Source organism: Perissodus microlepis, chromosome 18 (assembly GCF_051167445.1).
Source record: "Perissodus microlepis isolate ML-2025 ecotype Zambia chromosome 18, ASM5116744v1, whole genome shotgun sequence".
Lineage (NCBI taxonomy): Eukaryota > Metazoa > Chordata > Actinopteri > Cichliformes > Cichlidae > Perissodus > Perissodus microlepis.
This window is the reverse complement of record NC_140478.1, coordinates 32316090-32337042: the sequence shown is the minus strand read 5'-3', so window position 1 is coordinate 32337042 and position 20953 is coordinate 32316090. Positions and strand designations below refer to the sequence as shown.

At 43.8% G+C, this 20953-nt stretch overlaps 1 protein-coding gene across 1 annotated transcript; it reads right to left on the bottom strand.

Annotated features, from left to right (window-relative positions):
• Positions 1 to 11649: 11649 nt before the first annotated feature.
• On the bottom strand, positions 11650 to 15337 carry LOC146368610 (uncharacterized). The gene is made up of 5 exons (XM_084912347.1): positions 15021 to 15337; positions 12873 to 12938; positions 12713 to 12797; positions 12543 to 12628; positions 11650 to 12447 (listed from the first exon to the last, which is right to left on the bottom strand). The coding sequence occupies exons 1-5, from the start codon at positions 15063 to 15065 to the stop codon at positions 12403 to 12405; spliced, it is 327 nt and encodes a 108-aa protein (XP_084768473.1). The 5' UTR covers positions 15066 to 15337; the 3' UTR covers positions 11650 to 12402.
• Between the last annotated feature and the right edge of the window lie 5616 nt (positions 15338 to 20953).

Below are 20953 nucleotides of genomic sequence, written 5' to 3'. Positions count from 1 at the left end.
GTAAGTTTGAGTGAATTCTGTATCACAGCGTACTCACACAGTATTCAATCACACCAAAACACACATGAACTGAAACTCTATAATACTTTAATCAACAACAAGTTACAGTGACATCAGGCGGTTTTTCATCCTTTGTTCCTTCATCAGTGTCAAATTCAAATATTTTGGAGGAACTCAGAGTCGAAGATTCTACAGCAGGAAATCTGTCTGCTGGTCAGTGCCAAACACCACAGTGTGTGACTGGGAGTGGAAAGTGCAGTTAAATTAAAGACTATCATGTTAGATACACACTCAACTGCTCATTAAACAAATGTCTAATCTGCCACGTGATAAAGACACAGTCAGGACGACCTGCTGAAGTTCAAACTGAGCAGAAGAAAGAAGAAATGTGATTTAAGTGACTTTGAATGTGGTGTGAGTGTTTTTAGCAGACAGGCTGATCTGATTGGATTTTCACACACAAACATCTCTGAGTTTACAAGCAGATGTGTTTCAGCAGCAGACGACCGGACGGTGTCTACAGCTCACACAGGCCAGCGTACGGCTGCAACCACGATGCCTCATTTTGATTCCTGCTGCAACATTCAAACGGTTTTCTTCAAATTTGGTGTAAACATGACAGCATGGATGCATCGTGCTTGTACCAGTGTTTCAGACGACGATGTAACATTATGGGGGATTTTTTAGCACACTTCTCAGTACCAGCTGAGCATTGTTGCTGATCGTGTCCCTTTGTGACTACAGTTTGCCATCGTTGATGCTTCCAGCAGGAAAACACACCACAGTTCACATCATCTCAGGCCGGTTTCTTGGTCATGACGCTGATCTCTGCACCCAAACAGCCTCCACAGCCAGAGGAACGGGAGATTCAAATCATGGATGCTGGTGTGATGATGTCATGATGATGTCGCATGACCACAATCTGTGAGGAATGTTTGTTGAATCTGAGTGATGAGAATTAAAGCAGCTCTGAAGGCAAAACAGGTCCAACCCAGGGCTAACAAGGTGTACCTAATGAAGTGACCAGAGTCTATTTCACACAACTTCCCATCATCCTCATCACACCGATCAGTGAGTGCCTGTAAAAACTATGAAATCTTGTAGATTCACAAAGAAGCAGAACAAGCAGCTGGAACATAAATCAGCGTCTGTTTCTCAGGAATGTGCCGTGATATAATTCACAATAACATGGAAACTGTTTATTTATCACACCTGTTGATCCTGTTCAGGTGGACTGAACAGTTTCACTGAGACCGACGTGTCTCAGCCTGTGGCCTTCATCGAGGTCTGAAGCCTGCCGAAGAACACAAAGTGAAACGATGGAGTTCTTCTGAGCTCTGCAGACTTTCTGCTGTGCAGCGTGGACGTCGGTCAAACTGTGTCTGAAGAAAGAAATGATTAAAAACACAGAAGACATAAATACAGCTGCACAAAAATGATGTGACTGCAGAGCTGGTTTACACAGAGACCACATCGTGATGCAAACTGGTCTCCATTAAACAGTGAAATGATCACAGGGAGGAATAACAAAACTAACCAGCCAAACTAGTGCGTGTTGTTTACAGAGGCTCACTGGTAATTTAAGGGATTAACTCAAATTAACTCAACAAACAGGTTGTAGCTGCAGACGTGGGATCTGTGTATTTACTGAAAAACCTTTTAGATGCTTGAATATTTCAGTTTTCAGATGTCCTGCTGGGCTGGTGGATTTAAGATGATGCTTCAGTGTTTCTGTGCAGCAGGAGGGTGAACGTGGAGCCGCCGTGTGCGATGATCTTTTTCTGTTTCGTCTTCTTGTTTTTTAAACCAGAGTCTTCTGCTTTCTCTGGACTCGCCTGTTTGTATGAATAAATCTGTAAAAACAGCCCAAAGCGTGCCAACAGTTTGTGAAACAGTTAAAACTCAGTTCATCTCCACCTACAGTCCAAGGGCGTGTCTCCTCCACCTTTGTGTCTCATTGCAAAGGTAAAATACTTTAAACACACTCACCTCTCACAGGGTTTGTTTCTAGAAACCCATCAGCCCGTCTGATGACACTGAACAGTTTACAGGTCCTGTTTCCATCTGCCAGTCACTGCAGCTAAAGTTTGAAACAGTAACTTTGCTCTGCACACAGACAGTTTACCTGCATGCAACCAAAGCCTGCTGAGACCTGATTGGTCAGTGAGACCAGAAACCAGAAAGCTTCTGATACCCTCAGTGTCGTCTGCAGAGTGGACAGAGATGTCGGAGCAGAGGTCGGTGTGTGCTCAGTGTTTGGGGCTGATAGAGGCAACTTCAGGTTTAATCCAGGGTACATTGCCATGGTAACCTATCCTGCAGACCTGCTCTGCTCCAGGCCTGGTTATGTTCAAGATTAGAGATCAATATAAACAAAAGCACTGACCAATCAGGTCCCTGGAAATCCGTTCGTTCTTGCAGGAAGAGCTTTCAGACCCGAGCGTGCAGATTTTAAGACGGTGTGTTTTGTTCAGTGTGACTGAAGTCGTCGTCTCTCCCTGATGAGCCTCAGTGTCTTTAATCTTTGCCTTTCTCATGCAAACTACTTTAAGTTCCTCCATCCTTCTGTGAAGCGTCACACTGCGAGATAATCCTGAAACAGGGACCCCGAGGCTTCTGGTCGTTGGCTTTATTTAAACTCTCTGAGCAAGCCTGCTCACTGGTTTGAATTCTGACTTTAGTTCTTCATTGTTTAACCCTGTCGGGGTTACAGCTGACTCACTAATGCAGAATAAACAGCTAGAATCAAGATCTTCCTGCATCCGAGCCTCTAACAGCAGGTTGACTCATCGAGTTTGATCCGCTCTTTTTGTTTTAGACATTTTACAAAGACTTTAATTCTAAAATCTACTTTCTGTTAATGTTCAAATTTAACCTGAGACTAAAACTAAATGAAGCCTGAATCTAGACCTAGACCGGTCTCCTGGGACCAGGTGCATGTTCAGAGCTGAATGACAGAGTCGTGATGCTAGCGACACACTCAACTGGTTTCTTTATTTACAGCCTTTGTCGCTTTAACTGGATTTATTTAAATATCATATATAATACAGCACTCAGTGCTGCTGTGTTACTTTCAGGCTGTATCACAAATTTAACATCTTTATAATTCTCTAATATTCCAATTTTATGCTCATTGTTAAAATCAGTCACTCAGCCGCAGACCTGTTCATGTTTCTGATTGGTTGGATGCTGCAGGCCCTGCCTCTTTCCTGTGAACGTGCTCATAGCTGGATTGATAAACCCTGGGTTGACTTATAGGGCTGATAACCTGTCAGGTGACCTCTTGGCCTGATAGCTGAACTAAAGCAATGTGGAAAATAAATCACAGGATTTTTTTTTCCTTTGTAATTCAGGCTGCAGGTAAAACTCAGGTTAGAGATGAGGACGGCTTCTTTGCTTTCATGGTTGGGGCAGTTGCCTCAAACTGAACTGAAATGAATAAAAGATGGGTGACAGATAGTTACAGGTAAACGTGCAGATTTAGATATTAGATGGACGAGCGGGATCACAAAGGCAGGAAGGGGAGGATCCGGAATGAGACACAAAATAGAAAAGGAAAGATGAGAAAACAGAGCCTGAGAGCTGTCAGGACTCTTACACAAGTATTTTCATGCTGTGTCAGTGATACTTTTACATAAGTAAAGTATCCGAATACTCTGTACCTGGTTAAAGAAGTCATGTTGATCACATGACTCATGAGAAAGGTTAAAAACTGCAGACACAAAAAACACCAAACACACTTAAAGACCTGATTACTTATACAGAGAAGCATCAGCTGATTCATAGCTGAGCTGCTGCAGCAGTAATAACTGTAGTAGTTACAGTACTGTAATAGTTGTAGTACTTCAGTACTTTTGTAGTATTTCAATGAATCAAAGTGACTGAAAGTAAATGCCCATGCTGCTCTCTGATTGGTTAAAAGCAGCATAACCTCCAAATCAAACGAGGTGAACCTGCAGTTCAAATTCCTCATGCACAGATCTGATTGGATAGTTTATGGTCAGGCGGGAGTGTGGAGAGCCAATCAGCAGGGAGCTGATGTTTGTAACCTGTAGAAGGTCAGACTTCATGTTTTCAGCCTGCAGCTGAGATCTGATGTCAAGTCAGGACTCATCTGTGAACAACACACACACACACACACACACACACACGGAATCCCACCAGACAGTAACAAATGAACTTGCAGGTCTCTGAATGAGTTTCAGAAACAACAAATTTCAGTTTTAATTTGAAATCATTTCTGCATGTTAGCACCTTTTGGCACAAGATGAAAGATGCAGCAGTAGGGAAGCTTCCATGTATCCTAAAGAAGGGAATGAAGGAAGCACTGAAGCTCTTTTCCTTCGTTTTAGAGCATAGGTGTCAAACTCTGGCCCGCGGGCCAAATTTGCCCGCGAAGCCATACCAAATTACTATCAGAGCTGGCCTACTGGTATTATACAGCTAATATATATATTGTTTAGTATTAAGCTTTGCTTGTTCCATATTCAGTTTTTCAGCAAAACGTGTTTGAGTCCATAAGAAAAGATTCATTCTTAAATCTGGAGGAATAAATATATTTCAATAAATATTAACGTTAGCCCACGACTTTGTTCCAGTTTTGAATTTTGGCCCACTGTGTATTTGAGTTTGACACCCCTGTTTTAGAGGATTCACAGAGATACTTGAGCTGGTTTGGAACCTTTGGAAGCAAAAATGTCTGTTTGACCCTGAACAACATCTGTAAAAACGCAGAGTGAGTGAGAGTGCTCAACCAATCAGCATCACTCAGCATCAGAAAACACAGCTCAGCTGTATATCATCATTAAGTCAGGTCAAGTTTATTTATATGGCACATTTAAAAGACTAGTGTACATCAAAGTGCTTCACAATAAAACTGCAATGCAGACAGAACAAAGAAGAAATAGTACAATTATACTTAAAATTGCATTTATATGGTGTAGTGCAGGCTGAATGAAAGTCAAACTAGTCTAGGGGCAATGATGGTAAATGCAAGGTCACCTCAGGTTTTTAAACGAGACCTTGGTTGCATTAGGAGCAGTTGGCTTAGTGCTCTCTTTGGGTTGTACGAATTTAGGAGATCAGTTAAGTAGCTAAGGGCCGGGTTATTTATTTATTATTTATTTACATTTTAAAAGGGAGCAGAAGGATTTTTAAATCAATGCGATATTTGACGGTAAGCCAGTGTAGGTTAGCGAGGACAGGGGTGATGTGCTCATGCCTTCTGGTGCCGGTTAAGAGGCGTGCTGCCGCATTTTGGACTGATTGCAGGTGCTGAAGGAGGGAGAGTTGGAGGCCCAGGTAAGGAGAGTTGCAATAGTCCAGTCTAGAAGTGATGAAGGGATGGATACGTTTTTCGAGTTCTTTATGTGGTAAATAGGGCTCAGCTTTGGAAGTTTGGCGTAATTGTTAAAAGCTGTTTTTTGAGCACAGTGGATACCTGCTTGTTTAATTTAAAAGAACTATCCATGAGCTCTCCGAGGTTTCTGGCGGAATGAGAAAGGTGGCTGGTGAAAGACCCCACTGTGTCAGTTAGCTGGCCCAGGGGAACGTGGCTATCAAAAACAATCATTTCTGTTTTGCTTTCATTTAAGATAAGCGAGTTCTGGGATAGCCGGTCTTTGACTTCCCGCAGACAGTCGAACAAATGCGAGAGCGGGGACGGGGCATCCAAATTTAGAGGAAAGTAAATTTGGATATCATCTGCATAGTAGTGATAGGAGATGTTATGTTTTTTAAAGATGAGTCCCAAGGGCAGCATGTACAAGGAGAACAGCGTGGGGCTTAATACGGACCCCTGAGCCACACCACAATTAACAGGGGCAGAAGAGGAAGAGTATTTCCCCATGGTGACAGAGAAGGATCTGTCTGATAGATACGATTTAAACCATGAAAGAAAATTACCTTTAAGGCCAACTACATGTTCTAGCCTTGTTAGGAGAATATTATGGTCCAGCGTATCAAAAGCAGAAGTTAGATATAATAATAAGACTAGAGCCACAGGCTGTCTCGGTTCTATGACGGTTTGAATCCAGATTGAAATTTGTCACTGACACCATGTGTCTCTAAGAAGGACTGAAGTCGCTGGTGAACTATTTTTTCTAAAATTTTAGACATGAAAGGAAGTTTAGAGATCGGCCTGTAGGTTGAAGGACTGTTGGGGTCAGCGTTGCTTTTCTTGATTACAGGCTGTACGGTTGTGTGTTTGAAGGCAGTCGGAGCACAGCCTGATGACAGTGAAGAGTTCGTTAGAAGTAAGATAGAGGGATTGATAGTAGTCAGAGCTTCCTTAATAATGCGGGAAGGAAGCGTATTAGAGCTTCTCATAGGATCAATTATTTCTTTCAGAGTCCAAAAAGGTACAGGCTCAAACTGTTGAAAAACCATTCAGAAACTGGGGTTTGGTTAACTGTAGATATGGTGCCCTTAGTGCTGAAATTTTATCTATAAAGTAATGTAAGAATTTTTCACAGAGAGCCGGGGAGGCATCCCTCAGGGATTAATAACTGAATTAAAGATTTTAAACAGAACTTGAGGCTTGTGACTGTTGTTAGCAATAAGTTCAACAATAAGAAGCTTTTACAGTTTTGTCAGTCTTCTGATATTTTGATCGGCAGTTATGCAGTTTTTCAGGGACACTTGAAGTTCGTCTTTTTTTCCATTTCCTCTCGGCTCGGCGACATTCACGCGTGAGGGTGCGAGTGGATTCATTCAGCCATGGGTGGTAAGTGGGCTTGAAGCGTTTAGCCCTTAATGGAGCCACAGTGTTTAAAATCGAGGCGCATGTTGAAATAAAGGAGTTAGATAATTCATCAACCAATATAGCTGAATTACAGTAGGTATCATAAAAATGAATCTAAAAGAACTCAACAGAAATTTAAGACATTGTGCTGAACATCCTGAAGACTGATTTTTATTCCTAAAGAACATGAAAATAAAAATAAAATGAATGGATGGGTGTTCAAGAATATTCTGGAGCTCCATAACAGCTTCTTATTTTCAAACACTCTTTAAATGCAAAATAAAAATCTCAGAACAGCTCAGAAAAAAGACCACGGCAGCTTTTTGTCTTCTTTCCTCTCATAAAAAAACCTCCACATTCGTCAGGTGACCCTACTGAGGGGTCCGACCCATATGTTGGGAACCACTGTGCAGGCAGACCGGCTCCACCTGCAGCAGCTGCAGCTGTGACGCATCATCAGGCAGCAAAATAAAGTTTGAAGTTTTGGAGGAAAACAGTTTGAGCTGCTTGCAGAAGCTTTACTTCTTCACTGATTTAGAGCTTCTGACAGAAGGCAGCAGACGTAACTACATTTAATGTGACCTACTAATCATCCTACTACAGCTTTAACTACAACATAAATAAATATTTCATAACATTTTAATTCAAATATTTTTCTCTTTTCTTGGAAATAATTTTGGATTTTTGACCTTGACGAGAATTTTTCTCATTTTTCATTTTTTACAAATCAAATAATCAGCTAAGAATTATTCAAATGAGAATATTAACAATCTATAATTAAGAATAATTCATCTTTGGGCAGGGTTTGCACAGAAGGAGTACTTGTAGTTTGCGGTATTACTACTTGAATAATCTGACGGCTTCCTGCACTGCTGGATAAACAGGAGGTTAAATATTTCCGCCTGTGATCTCGTCTTATCTCTCCTCCAGCATCTGTCGCCCTGCAGCAGCCCCCCCGCCGTCACTTCACAGTTTAAAGTCTTTTTTAAAAAAGTAAAAGAAAACCACCCAAAACACTTATTTCCGTGTAATTCCGTGTCTGACACATTCAGGTAAAACTGCGTAACCTCCTCACGGCTTCCTGTTCCTGTCCTCCCCCCTCCCTGCTGCAGAGGTGGACCGTTCCCTCTGCTCTGCTCCTGTGTGGGACGAACCATGTGAGAGCTGCGGGGGTGCTGCTGCTCTGCTGCGTCAGACCACCTGCTGAGGTAAGAAGGGATTTCAGGTTTTCAGCTCACAGACTTGATCCGGTTAGAGAGCCGCTGACTCTCACCGACCTGCAGGACGACTGGGACCAGCCTCGCTGGTGTGACTGGTATTTACCGCGGTCCTTAAACACAACACAGCAAAGACGCGCAGTCTCAGATATTTACAACTAATTCTATTTAAGGTCATTTACGCTGAACACAGGGGCTGTTCTCCTGAAGAGGGCGCTGGAGTAAACAAAATAAAATCAAACTAAATAAAGTAGAATAAAGTAAAAAAGTCATGATTATAATTTATGGAAAATTTAAGAGAATTTAAAAAATGTCACAATTTACAAGAAAATAAAGTTTTAATATAATATGATGAAGAAGAATAAAGTGCAGCGAGAGTGCGAAAAATATATGAAATGTAAAAATGTGCAGCCCTGACACCTATAAATATAATAAAAATGATAACTTACATATGTCAAAAATAGAATTCATGAATAATAAATATTTCTAAAACATGTCTTCATAAAGCAAATAGTGAACAATGTGTTTTTGTAACGGATTTTTAAAAATTCACTGATTTTATAAGACATTTAACTTAAACACAAAAATTAAGGAACACCCTTAAACACTGCTAATGATTCACACCTGTGGAGCTCACCTGTCCGTGCCCCCCCCCCCCACACACACACACGTTGCCATGGTTTCTGTGATCCTGTGGGTGTAATGAAGCCGCTCGCTGTGTTTTTGACATTCCTGTGTGGATCTCTGCACTGCAGGCTGCGGCCGACATGACTGAACACAGATCAGATCCTCCTCCATCCTTCAGGCTCCGTCATGTTCGACTCACTGTAACACACTGACGGCAGACAGCTGCAGCTGCTGTGCACAGGTAGACGAGTGCTATCAGCTTCATATACTGACAGCATCAGCACACATGAGAAAATGTGCTTCCACTGCAGCGCTGTGTGTAGCAGTCTGTGCCTGGTGGACTGGAGCCTGTTCTCCTTCCTGAAAGTTGCTTTTTATACCTGCAGTCCAACAAATCTAAGTGTCAAAAAGCTGCAGTTCCTGTAATGTCCACCAGAGGCTCCATAGACTTCTGTGTTTACCTTTTTAATATTAGAGCAGAAGTAGACATGTTTACAGCCTCGTAAAAAAACCTTTTTCACCATTATTAGGGGTGTGGCCTATTTGACTGACAGGTGGATGGTGACACAGGTGGCTGGTGCTGCTAGCTGTCGGCTAGCTTCACCTGAACTAGACCTCTGCACCATGTTTATGCTGTTGGAGCCTTTTTAATTCAATGATCTGACCAATCATATTACCGCTGTGAGGTTACTTGTACTAACTGGTGACAGCCATCTTTTAAATACAGTCTGTGGTGAGGATGTGAATCTGGAAAAATCTGTAACATCCAAAACAAAAAAAACAAGAATCAAAGAAGTAATCATAATTTTAATAAACATTTCTACATCTTCTGGTTCATTTTAGGCCGAGTTAGATGATTTTGACCTTCATGTTTAAAACTAAGACTTCACACTCTACAGCTGGTTTGGGCTGATTTGGTATCTGGAGCTGGAGATGAGAAAGAACGTAGAAGAAAAAGACATTTGAGCCTCCAGTAGATGCAAGCTGACGAGTCCTCTCCTTCTCGATCCTTCCTGTAAAGATAAACTCATATGATCAAACACACAGCAGCAGCTTCATTAACAGCTGTGAGAGAAAGCCTGGGAGAAGTGCTCTGGCCCTTTACTCGATTTCAAATACCCCAAAATACCCAAATATTGACAGAAGTGTGAAAATTACAAGCACTCATTATACAAACTGGTCCATTCATGTTGTCGTTTTGCTGGTTATTAATATTTTTTCACAGGCTTTGACACAAACGTGATTCCCTTTCTGCTCGGCTGATGCTGTAAAATAAATGTATCAAACTTTAAAATGAAGATGACTAAAGACTGTTTAAGAAAGTGGATCATATCAGAGTTTATGATGTTTCCATGCGACTCATCTGGGTTCACATCAGGAGCTAAATGCACGGCGGGCAGACTGTAAGAGTAAAATCTGAGCAGAGGATTAGAAATCAGCTCGTGCTGCTCGAGCCATAAATGGTTAAGTTAAAGTTCTGAGAATGGGAAGAGCTCACAGCGACATCTGAGGACATGTTAACTGCAGCCTTGTTAAAGCAAAAAAACCCACAAATATAACACAAAAAGCTCAGATGTGTCTGAAGAACTTTTTGTTAGGTTTGTGTGAGATTTGGATGATGAGTCAGAATGAGTTTGTTTTCTTTTTAATGTGAATTTGTATACTCTGTTGCTGGATGTGGAACAGGAAGTGCAGCTTTATAAAAGCCTTATAAACCGTGCAGTACCAGAGCTCACCTCTAGGGGTGCTCGAGCCTGACCTGTTGTATTCATGTTCATGTTTTTAATGTTGTCTAATGAATATTGAAAAGTGTCGGGTTTCTGTTACGTGCGCAAATATCACTGAGCTGTTTTAGGGAGCAGTTTGATAAATTAAAGGAAGAATAACAAGTTTTGATTTTCCACGCTCAGCGGGAATGTTGTCTTTTCCATAAACTGGGAAACTCTGTAGCCCGGATCATTAGAGGAGCTCTGTCTGTTTCCTTTGATAACAGATTCATAATATTTTACCTTTTCTGCCACAAAATGTTCTGCTAATCTGCCGCAAAGCTGAAATAGGACTTTCTTATTTCTTTATTAGCACCAACTTTCAACGATGCAGATTTCTGTGTTTGAATAAAACCAGAGAAAGATTTAAACTGGACTTTCACAGACGACACAATCATTGTGCAAGCAGTGATTAAATATTTGAAGCTGTGAGTGAGTGTGCTGCTTGTTCTTGTATTCATCAGGTCCCCAAACTGTTCTATGAATTGTGTGAAGCTTTAAAAACATGAAGTTGAGGACTCGTCGTGTTTAAATGATGCATTAAGACCTTAAATATAAAAAACTGCTCAGCAGTATGAAGAGAATCTTTGGATTTTAGACAAAACACTGAATCTGAAAACACGACTTTGAGCTTAAGCTCTCACTTCTTATTGTGCAGTTTTTCACCGCTTCACTGGAAGATCCTGAATCAGGAATTTCTCCAACTTTTTACTCTTTTTCTCTGCACTTTTTACATTTTCAAACCAAAGAACTTGAAATTGTAGAAATGCACTTACCTGGACATTGGTCCAAATAAATTTACTAACAGACTAACTTACAAAATTAAACTTATTGGCAATGATTTTTCCCACGGACCTTAAACACAACCTCTACAAACAGAGGAAATTTATTAGAATACAGATCAGCTTCTCAGACCTTAATATGCTTAATTTTAATGTTAAGACTTTAAATTCATGCAGAAACCCTTATTTATGTGATACATTATGTTATTCTTACACCTTTCAATTATCAGAACTGCTTCTGTTTGCAGTATGGACAAAAAGAAGAGAAAAATCCAAAAGAAATAAACCACATTTTAGTCTTTTGGAACCGCCAGTTTATTTTAGTACCAAACCTTAATTTTTATGTAATATGAATTATATGGATGTAATGAGTGTAAAATGTCCAATAAAATGCGCTGGACCCACCTCCTCGCTGTTGTGACCCTAAAGTAAAAGCAGACCTCAGGTTTACCTGCACTGCTTCCTCTTCCTCACAGGAGAGCAAAGCACAAATAAAAAGGGGCAGAGATACAAAGTACAACTCACAAAATAAAAGTCCGGTTTATTGTCAAACAACAAACTTTGCACATACATCAAAACAGGCCGTCATAAAACAAAAAGTCGCTGACAAAAACAAAACCAAAAGAAAAAAAAAACCAAAAGAAAGGAAAAAGAAAAGAGGCTCTTTTCTTTGGCCTTACCCTCCCATACAAACAAACTAGTTATGGTACAGCTAAAGTACATACATTAAATTTACTGGAATGCTCTGAGTTCAACGGCTTAAGAGGTTGTCTTTCATGTTTTTATTCATTTTATTATTTTTTTTACACGTTTTTCTAAGATCTGTTGAGATATCGTAACATGGTCAACCAAGTAAAATCTTTCGTTAGAGAAGCACCGATTTGGTCTGACGAGATCGCTGCCGAGAGAGAAACTGCCCCCCCTCCCCTCTCCTAACAATATGTACAAAAATATAAAATGTAAATAAAAATACAAACAAATTCTCCTTTTGTGTTGTTGCTGAAGAGAAGCCGGATTTCTGCGTCGTCGATGCGGTGGCGGGTTCCTCTAGAAAATTTGTCTCGCAGCGTCGAGGGGAGCTCGGGTGAGTGTGGACGTGGCGGGTGTTTGTTGAACTCTACTTGCTAATGACCATGTTGGATTTTTTTTTTATTATTATTATTTTTTCCTTTAAATCAGTCCTCCAGCCCCTCCACCTGCGACATAGAAAAATGGTCAGAGGTGAAGAATCAGGAAGTGGTTCAGCAGGATGGCGCGGGGGAAACGCATCAATCGTCATCGTCGGTTTTCTGCTTCTTGGTTTCGACGTCGTCCTGAAAGAAGAGAAGACGGTGGCAGGTTAGACCGGCGCCTGCTGGGTGTCACGGCGACGCTCGATTTAAGGGCGTTTTAAGCGCCGCTGCCTCACCTCGTCGTCGTCCTCGTCATCCTCAGCTGCCCGTTTTGTGCCACCCTCAATCTCGTCGTCGTCCTCCTCCTCATCTTCCTCATCACCTACAGGACAGAAGTTGAAAGGTGAGAAAGACTAACAAGAGTTCTTTTTTTTTTTTTTTAAAGGCAAAAAGGCCTTCAAGCTACCTTCTCCATCATCTTCCTCTTCTTCCTCGTCCACCTCCTCGTCCTCCTCGTCATCTACCTCGGGCTCACCGTTCTCCTCATTCTCCTGGAAAACACAAAAATGGTTAAAAATGTCCGACTCTGTGCAGAGAGCTGCTGCGGCGGCGGCGATGGCGCTCACCTTCCCATTGGTGGCGGCGTCTTTGCCGTTCTCCTTCTCCTCCACCAGCTTCTTCTCTTTCAGGTCCTGGAAACAAACAGAAGCAAACATCAGAAACTGAACCTGCTCATCTGCTCACCAAAACGCGCTGCTGGGTTTAGACTCCGCCCACCGATGCTACCTGCCCTTCTACCTACTGGCCTACTTAGCAGCGTCCCAGTGCTTGCTGGGAGCTGCACGTCTTTCTGCCTTCCTATTTAAACACCATATTGGTCTCCGCAGATCCTCCCCCCACCTCTTCCCTCTCCTCCCACTCCATCCCCTCTAATGTGTTGTAATCTGATACTTTGATGTGGCCCGCGGGGCATTCTGGGTATTGTAGTCTTCTATGGGCCGCTGTCGCCGCCATATGTCACGAGACACGCCCGGGAGAGGCACTGCAATACCCAGGATGCACCCCGTTTAAAATAACACAGGAGGGCGCAGGAGCAGGGAGGGAGCAGGAGGAGGGGTCGGTGATGGAGGAGGAGGAGGCGGCGGAGAGAGCGCGATGCACGCTGCTGCTACTGCTCGTTGTAACGGAGGCAGGAAAGGACAATAGAAGACGACACATGGCAGGCGAGCGAAGACACGGCACCTTCCGCCTCCGTGCTCGAGCTCAGCGCGCACTAACGCCGCTCCTCTTCCTCGTTTTGTTCCCTCACAGCCTATTATCCCCGCCACACGCGCGCCTCACGCTTCCACACGTAGGCTGTTATTGATTAATTGCTCTCCATAATCTTATTGGTTGAAATCCATTAAGCTGTTAAGCGGCAGGAGGAGAGCAGGCTGGCCGCGCGCTGCGCGTAAAAACGCGCCTGTGCGTAAAAACGCTCCACAACTAAAAATAGTGAACAGGCTCCCCGGATTACCCGCGCTAATGCCTGTCCAACTTTTCCCCTCTACACCTTCACCGCCTCCTCCAAATGGACATTTGTTACAATCGCTCAGAATTATCGGGCTCGCTGCTGCTCTGATTCCCGGGATGATCGCGGTCCGCGGAGCCACAACTCCCCCCGCGGGGGCGATTAAACTTTTACCCGATCTGATCCAAAGTCCACGCGCACAAAAACTCGCGTTTTCACAACAAAAGCAGCTCAAACGTTTAAACGGAGAAAAACCCGCAGAAAGAGGGGAAAACCAGCAGCGTCACATCACACCTCCACAGCCCGGCCGCGCGCGCGCTCACGCACGCACACACACACACACACACAGAAAGAAGTGGCTGCATTACAAAAAAAGAAAGAAAAGTTTCCCCTGAGACCGAAGCGCGCCCTGCAAACAAGCCCCGAAAACACCAAAGCAAAGCGGAAGCCCTGCGCTCACAGCCGCTCACGCGCTCCGGGAGCGGAGACCGGAGCAGCTGAGGCTGGAGCAGCGGCGGCCGCCGACCTTCCGGAGTCGGTAAACAAACGGGGTCAGACGGTGCAGGCAGATCGGTGGCGTTAACAAACGGGCTCACGGAAATAAGAAATAAAAAAGGCGGGAGGAAAAGTGCAGAACCGAAAGTTCAGCGGAGGACTGCGCACCGCCTGACGCGCTGTCCTCCATTCAAACGGAGCAAACCCCGGGCTGGAGGTCCGCGTCCACGCATCCACCGGCCGCTCAGTCCGTCACCGCTCCCGGTAATGCGACCCGACCGAGTCCCTGCACCGGGAGCGGAACCTCCCCTCGATCTATACGCGTTAAGAGCCCGAGATGCGGGATAGATGTGCGCGGCGCCCCGGCGCTCACAACGAGCCCGAAAACCCCGCGGGGAGCGAGCCGGGGGACCGGAGCTGCTCGGTGTCCGGGTCCCGCTTGGATGTGCGCGTGGAGCAGCAGGAGAACCGAGCTGCTGGCAGAAACAAAGACCCGCGCAGACCGGGACTCTCCGGACAATGAGCCGCGGCGCTTTAACGCTGCCCGTGATGCGGTGCCGAGACCCCCCACTTCCCTCTACACACCGAGTTCAGGGGGAAAGACGCGAACACCGACTTTTCTTCTCCACCTCAGACTCCACAGAGTCCGAGCGAGCGCGAAGCGACGACGGAGAGGTTTTAAATGTAGGTTAGAGCCTGGAGAGCTTTATTCTTGTAAGGGGGCTCCGCGGAGACACGGCCCCGCGAATGGAGGTGTGCGGCGGCTTACCTTGGCAGAGATATCCGAGCCGGAGTCGACCTGTGTGTCTGCCATTGTTTAGTAGAATAAAATAAAGGACGGCTGAAATGAAAGGTTGAATAAAGTAAATCCCCTCGTCTCGGTTAGCGGATCAATCAGTATTATATTGTGCCAGTGGCCAATGCTTCTGACGGCCGAGCCTTTAATATAGGCTTGTGGGCGGGGTCTTCATGAGGTCGGTGGTCTCTGATTGGCCAGAGGCTCGGCAGAGGTGTTCTCCTAGCGCGTAGAGTAACAATGGATAGGATTTCTTAACCCAAAGGCCACGCCCCCTCCTATTCTATCGCTGCAACCGTCCCTTTCTCCCCTAAAACAATAATCAGAGTCGATAAAAGCCCACAAAACGGACCGGAGCCGGAACCGTGGCAGCTCCACAGCACCGTGAGCGCAAGAAAATCGAGTTTCCGTCGAGTTACGCAGTAAATATGTCGAATCGAGAGCGCTTCGGTTGACGTAGTGTCACTTTGATTGATTGATGTGCGTCTGGACGAGTCAAGCGGCGACTTCAGACGGTTTCTCCCGCCCACCGCCGCGACGGGGGAATAGAGGCGAAGTGTTTGGGAGGGAAACGTGGACGACACGGATGTTATTACGGATTAAATCGGGCTTTTCTCCCCAAAAGTTAGTGTCACATCTCAAGCTCCATGTGAACAACATCAGTCAGATAAAAGGCGCTAAGAGTGTAAATGTGGAGCGGCGCCGCCATGTCACATCGCAGCTCTTCGTCGCCCCGCCCCTTCCCGACGTCCATGTTTGAAACTCATCCCTGTATGTGCGCACTTGACACTCTTGAGGGCTTTTTTTTTTTTACATAACAGCCCATAAATTCGTGCGCCAAGGTCGAGACACAAATAAACACGGTGCCCGTCGAACAACACGCACACAGCCGGCTCTGACGCCGTGATTCGGGCTGTTCGGGCTCAGTGAGCGGGTGCAGTGAACAGTGCTGGTGGCCTCATTTCCTCCGCCTCCATTGTTAGGACCCACAGAGAAATGCCCCGCCGTGGAGGAGGGAAAAAAAGCAGTGCGACATAAAAGACATGCGATGAGAGAAGTGCGGAAAATAATTATAATGTGCTCATGAACTGACGCGCATTCTTATGAAACACAAGGGCAAACACGTATTTTCCTTACCGACTTTTGTACACATGGCTTTTACAAGCTGAACTGAGAAGGACAAAGCGGCACGCAAAAAAGGGTAGCCGCCATTGCTCAGTGGAGATGGGGGATGGGAGCAAAGTGTGCTCCGGTAACAGGCAGCCCACATTCACATTCTACTCTGATGACGCACTTGGCCGCAGAGGACGGCTCCGATTGGTCGGTTAAGTGGAATAAACACGGCTTTGGCGCACGGCAGGCGCTGATTGGTTACCGCCGACGTCCGTCAATTCGAAACTAGGCTCAGTCGGCTGGCGGTAAAGAGCGGGCCCGGATGCTGGATCCGGACTGTGCTTCCATCAGTGTAGAGTTTCAGTTCTGTCTTTGACATGTTTGATTTCCCAGTTGTTGCCTTTTACTTTTAGCGCCACGATCTCTGAGAGACACACTCATTATGCTTAATTGTTTGGAAAAGCCGGGCTCTTCATGTTTCATTAGGCTGTATTATAAAATATTTAAACAGGTATCAGAGAGAGCAGATGGAGGCGGTGATCCTTCAGAACCAAACTCTGTCTCCCTGCTGCATCCATCTAACCACGTTTTGAGTGTGTGGAAAATATGAATTTGCTGACATGCACCTGCAGCGCGTCGACCTGTTTATGTGTTGATTTTGAACTTGTGCATTAAAGCCCAACTTTTATACTGTGCATTACATTCATATACTGAATAAAGATGATGGATGTAGCTAATGTGATGAGCCATCCCTTACTGAATCGTCCAGAAGCGTCTTGGTGTTGAAACCAGACGAGAAACTTGATACTGCCAGGAGTTATAAGTCACATGCACAATCGTACCCTGAGTCATTGTCATTTTTGACTCTAACAGAGATCGTTATTTAAAAAGGAACATTATATGGTATTGATTGCGACCATGGAGCCACCAGGAAAGTCTTTAATGAGGTTATAGATTGGGAGAGCCAAAGGTCAATGTATCAAAGACTTCTATACAACTAAACCAGCCAGAGGAGTCGCCCCCTGTTGACCATTATATAAGAAAAAGGTACTTTTCAGAACCCGAAGCTATGTCCGAATTTTAACCTTGCAGGTAAATCTCTGTATTTTTGGGCTTAGGCTGTGTTAAATCTGGTTTCCATGGTAACACCAGATGTAAAACACAACAGCAAAGTAAAAAAGTTCCCAAGAAAAGTTCCTGATGATTCTGAAGACACAGATCATTTGCAGGAACTATTACAGTTTAAAACAAGTGAAAAAAATCATCCCATGTGTCGAATCGAGAGCGCCGTATGACCTCAGTAAACGCTATCATCAACAGTTTGTGGTCTCACTCGTGTGTTTCAACTCTAATCAAAGTCCATTAGTTCCCAGAAGGACAGTAAAGCTGGGTGTGATCGACAAGTCGCTAGCGTATAAGCATCCAGTATCCCTCTAATGTGACATCTTCTTTCAGTAAGATAAGATGATGATGGTCAGTGGGCTCAGCTTCAGTCTTTACAAACTAACAGGTGACATCACGATGGCTGCGTCCATCATTTATTCATCATGTGACCTCAGCATCCTACTGTAGAGTCAAAACCATCAGCTGTGTTAGCACAGAAACTAGCAGAGATGACGTATTTCCATCAGGTTTGAACTTCTTTTAAAGATGTCCTCTTTTTCTTAAAACATGAACTATACCCCAATAAAAAATTGACTATTAAAATCATAAAACCAGGCTCGGTTTCCAAAAAAGAAGAAACTTTGTAAATGTAGAGTTGACAAATCAAAAATGCACGTGGCTTGTAGATGTGCATTACTGCCTGCATCAGGCTCACCAACTGCAGACAAGACTGATGATGTCTTCTAAACATCTGTGTTTCTGGTGTGTTTGACACATTGGAAACTGAAAGAAGCCCAAAATGTTTTCTTAAAATAAACAAAGTAACACAATTAATTAATTATAAGCAGAAAAGAGTAACAGCGTTGGTCAGTCAGATTCAGTACTGATTTGGTGCACCAGAACCCGTCCGTCGGTCCATCTCCGAGTACCAAACAAATCTATGAGCCAAGGTTGGATTAACGGCCGTGCAGAGCGGTCAGCTGCCTCTGGCCTCCAAAGCTCTGAGTTTGCGGCGTGTCAATTGGTTGTAGATAATTTGATTAACCACAGATCTGAATTTGAATCAAGGAAGATCAATATCAGCTGAGACAGGTACTTAATGTTCAGGAGAAGCAGAAGAAAGACTGCTGTTAGTTTAGTTTAATTCAGTGATAAATAAATGGTAAATGGCCTGCATTTGTATAGCGCTTTACTTAGTCCAATAACACACTTTGGTTCTCAGGTTGGTCGGACCATGCTGGGTGTCAGCTGGTCCTCCTTTGCCATAACACAGCTGAGCATGCCGCCGCTCACAGTTGGTAAGGTTCAGGGATTTATTTAATGAGTAGATGCCAGAATAGCTCCATGCTAACACTGGAGTTCAGTGTAAATTTTAGATTTCAGAAACTACACGAAGCACACGCCGTCTCACTTTATTCACTGAAGCAGCCGCTGCTACATGATTATCGTCACCCCGCAGCAGCGAGTGCAGTCACATAAACTGGTCACTGATGCAAATCAGCAGCGGATGCAGACAATAACTCAGCCTGTTCACGGACAGCTGCGTCTTCTGATACATTCCCAGTGTGTGTGGTGAGAAACCGCTTCAGGCTGTAACAATTATCATATGAAAAATGTCCAGTTATACGTTTAAAAACATTTGAGACGCGACTTTAAATTCAAACGCAGAGACAGAAACTTTAGAGTGCAGATCATCTTTACTGAGCTCTAAAAAGAAAACAATCCAGTTATTGCTACAGTATTAAACTGCGGGTCATACCAACTGGGAATATGTCGACTTGTTATATAGAATTTATGTGAACGTTTCTTTTATATTGGGGATATTTTCATATTACTAACATAAAATAATCTTGTTTCCATGAAGTTATCGAGTCCCAGAACCTGCAGTTCCTTTAACGGCCACTCGAGGCTCCAGCAGTGAGTCCGTCCCCATAGTTAAAACATCCAAATGTGCAGCTGGAATAAACATGTTTACAGCCTGGTACAAAAACTGTTTTGGTCTCTATAGAAAATGTAAACCTTTAAACAACTGTATGGAGTTTATTTTTTATATAACTCTTCTGTTTAAACTGTGTTAAGACTTAAAGCTAAATGTAGCATATTTAGCTGCTTTGCTTAATGGAACTACATTTAAGGGGTTTCCAAATTCCTGGGCTGCATCCTTCACCAGCTGTCTCGGTCTTCATCTTGATAAACCGAGCAGATACTTGAAGTTTACACAGCTAAATATCTTGAAAGCTTATTTCGTGACCCATTGTTGGAAACTGGAATTGGCTGGACCGCGCTATGAATTCTGGGATATGGTGGGCCAAGAAGGACACACCCGACCCATCCTTCAAATTTGGGGAAAAGGAGGACGCAATTGTCGGCTGCATTCGGAGGAGTCCACGAATTTGGACAGCCTTCAGCTCACCGCTGTGACGTAATTGGTCAGGAGGATGCAGCTCAGGAATTTGGACACACCCTTAGTCTCTCTGATGCTTCAGCTCACGTTACTCTACAAGCTACAGTTACCTTCTTCTAACACACTCTATGATGTGGACTTTCACTGTTTATTTAACTTCATGTAGAATCATCAGCTAACGTAACGAGCAAGTGTTTGTCGTGTCAGCTGACTTAGAGAATATGAGGCCTGAGGTGTGAACAGGATTATTTCAACTCAGATTTAATCAAATCTAACATTTTGATTAATAGCTGTTATTTTTGTCAGATTTTTTTATGTTTCTTAACATCTTGATGCTGTTTTTTGTAAAAAGCATTGCTGTTCAAGATGCGTTACAAATAAATTTGCCTTGTGTTGCCTTTTAAAATAACATTTCCATCCATTTAAAATACCACGCAGGCTCACTTATTAACCATCAATGCTTCATCCATACATCTGGATATAAAACTAAATCAGTCCACAGTTTGCAGCTGAGCTCAATAACTCGCTCCTGAATATTTAACCACATCAGCTCAGTTTAAAGTTCATCAGTTCGGGGTGTTTGAATTGGATTTTAAATATTTTCGGAGCTTCAGCTCTGACACTAATCCAGGGTTCAAGTTAATCCCAGTCAGCCTGTAAGGGGAGACGTTTGGTTTGTGCGCGAGTCGACGTTACTCAAACACACAAAGCTTCTGTTTGGTTTCTGCTTTTTCTTGCTGGCTCCTGCAGGCCAATGTTCAGGCTGTGTCATCGTGACTGGAGGGAGGAGAGATAAAGAAGGGCCACCGTGGCGGCGGCAAAGGGAAAGGTTTTCTGGTGGTTGTGTATCATTCATCCGGCGTGCAGCCGACATGTCTGAACCTGTCGCAGCAGCGCAGTGAAGTGGACGCAGCAGAAGAAGTTCAGATGAATCTGAGAGTGCGAAGCTCACAGAGGGCTTTTCTGACATTTCTAACATCCAGTTATTGTTTCAGCTTCAGCGTAATCTGCACTGAGAGCAGTTTCTCTTAAACCTGCAGTTTTTGATCAGGTTAGTGTGAAGCTCTTTGTGTCCGCTCCTCCCCCACAGCGAGGACTCCTCTGACAGTTTGATTTTTATCTCGAACCTCGAATACTTTCAGTTTTTGGCTGATAAACCAGTTTTATACATTTTCTATTACACTTTATTTTTTTCTCTCAAAAAACTCTCAACTTCAAAGTTTAAAGCGAAAGGTTTATCCAGATGTTGGCACACTAAACTGGTGTCCACATTTCTTTGGTATTT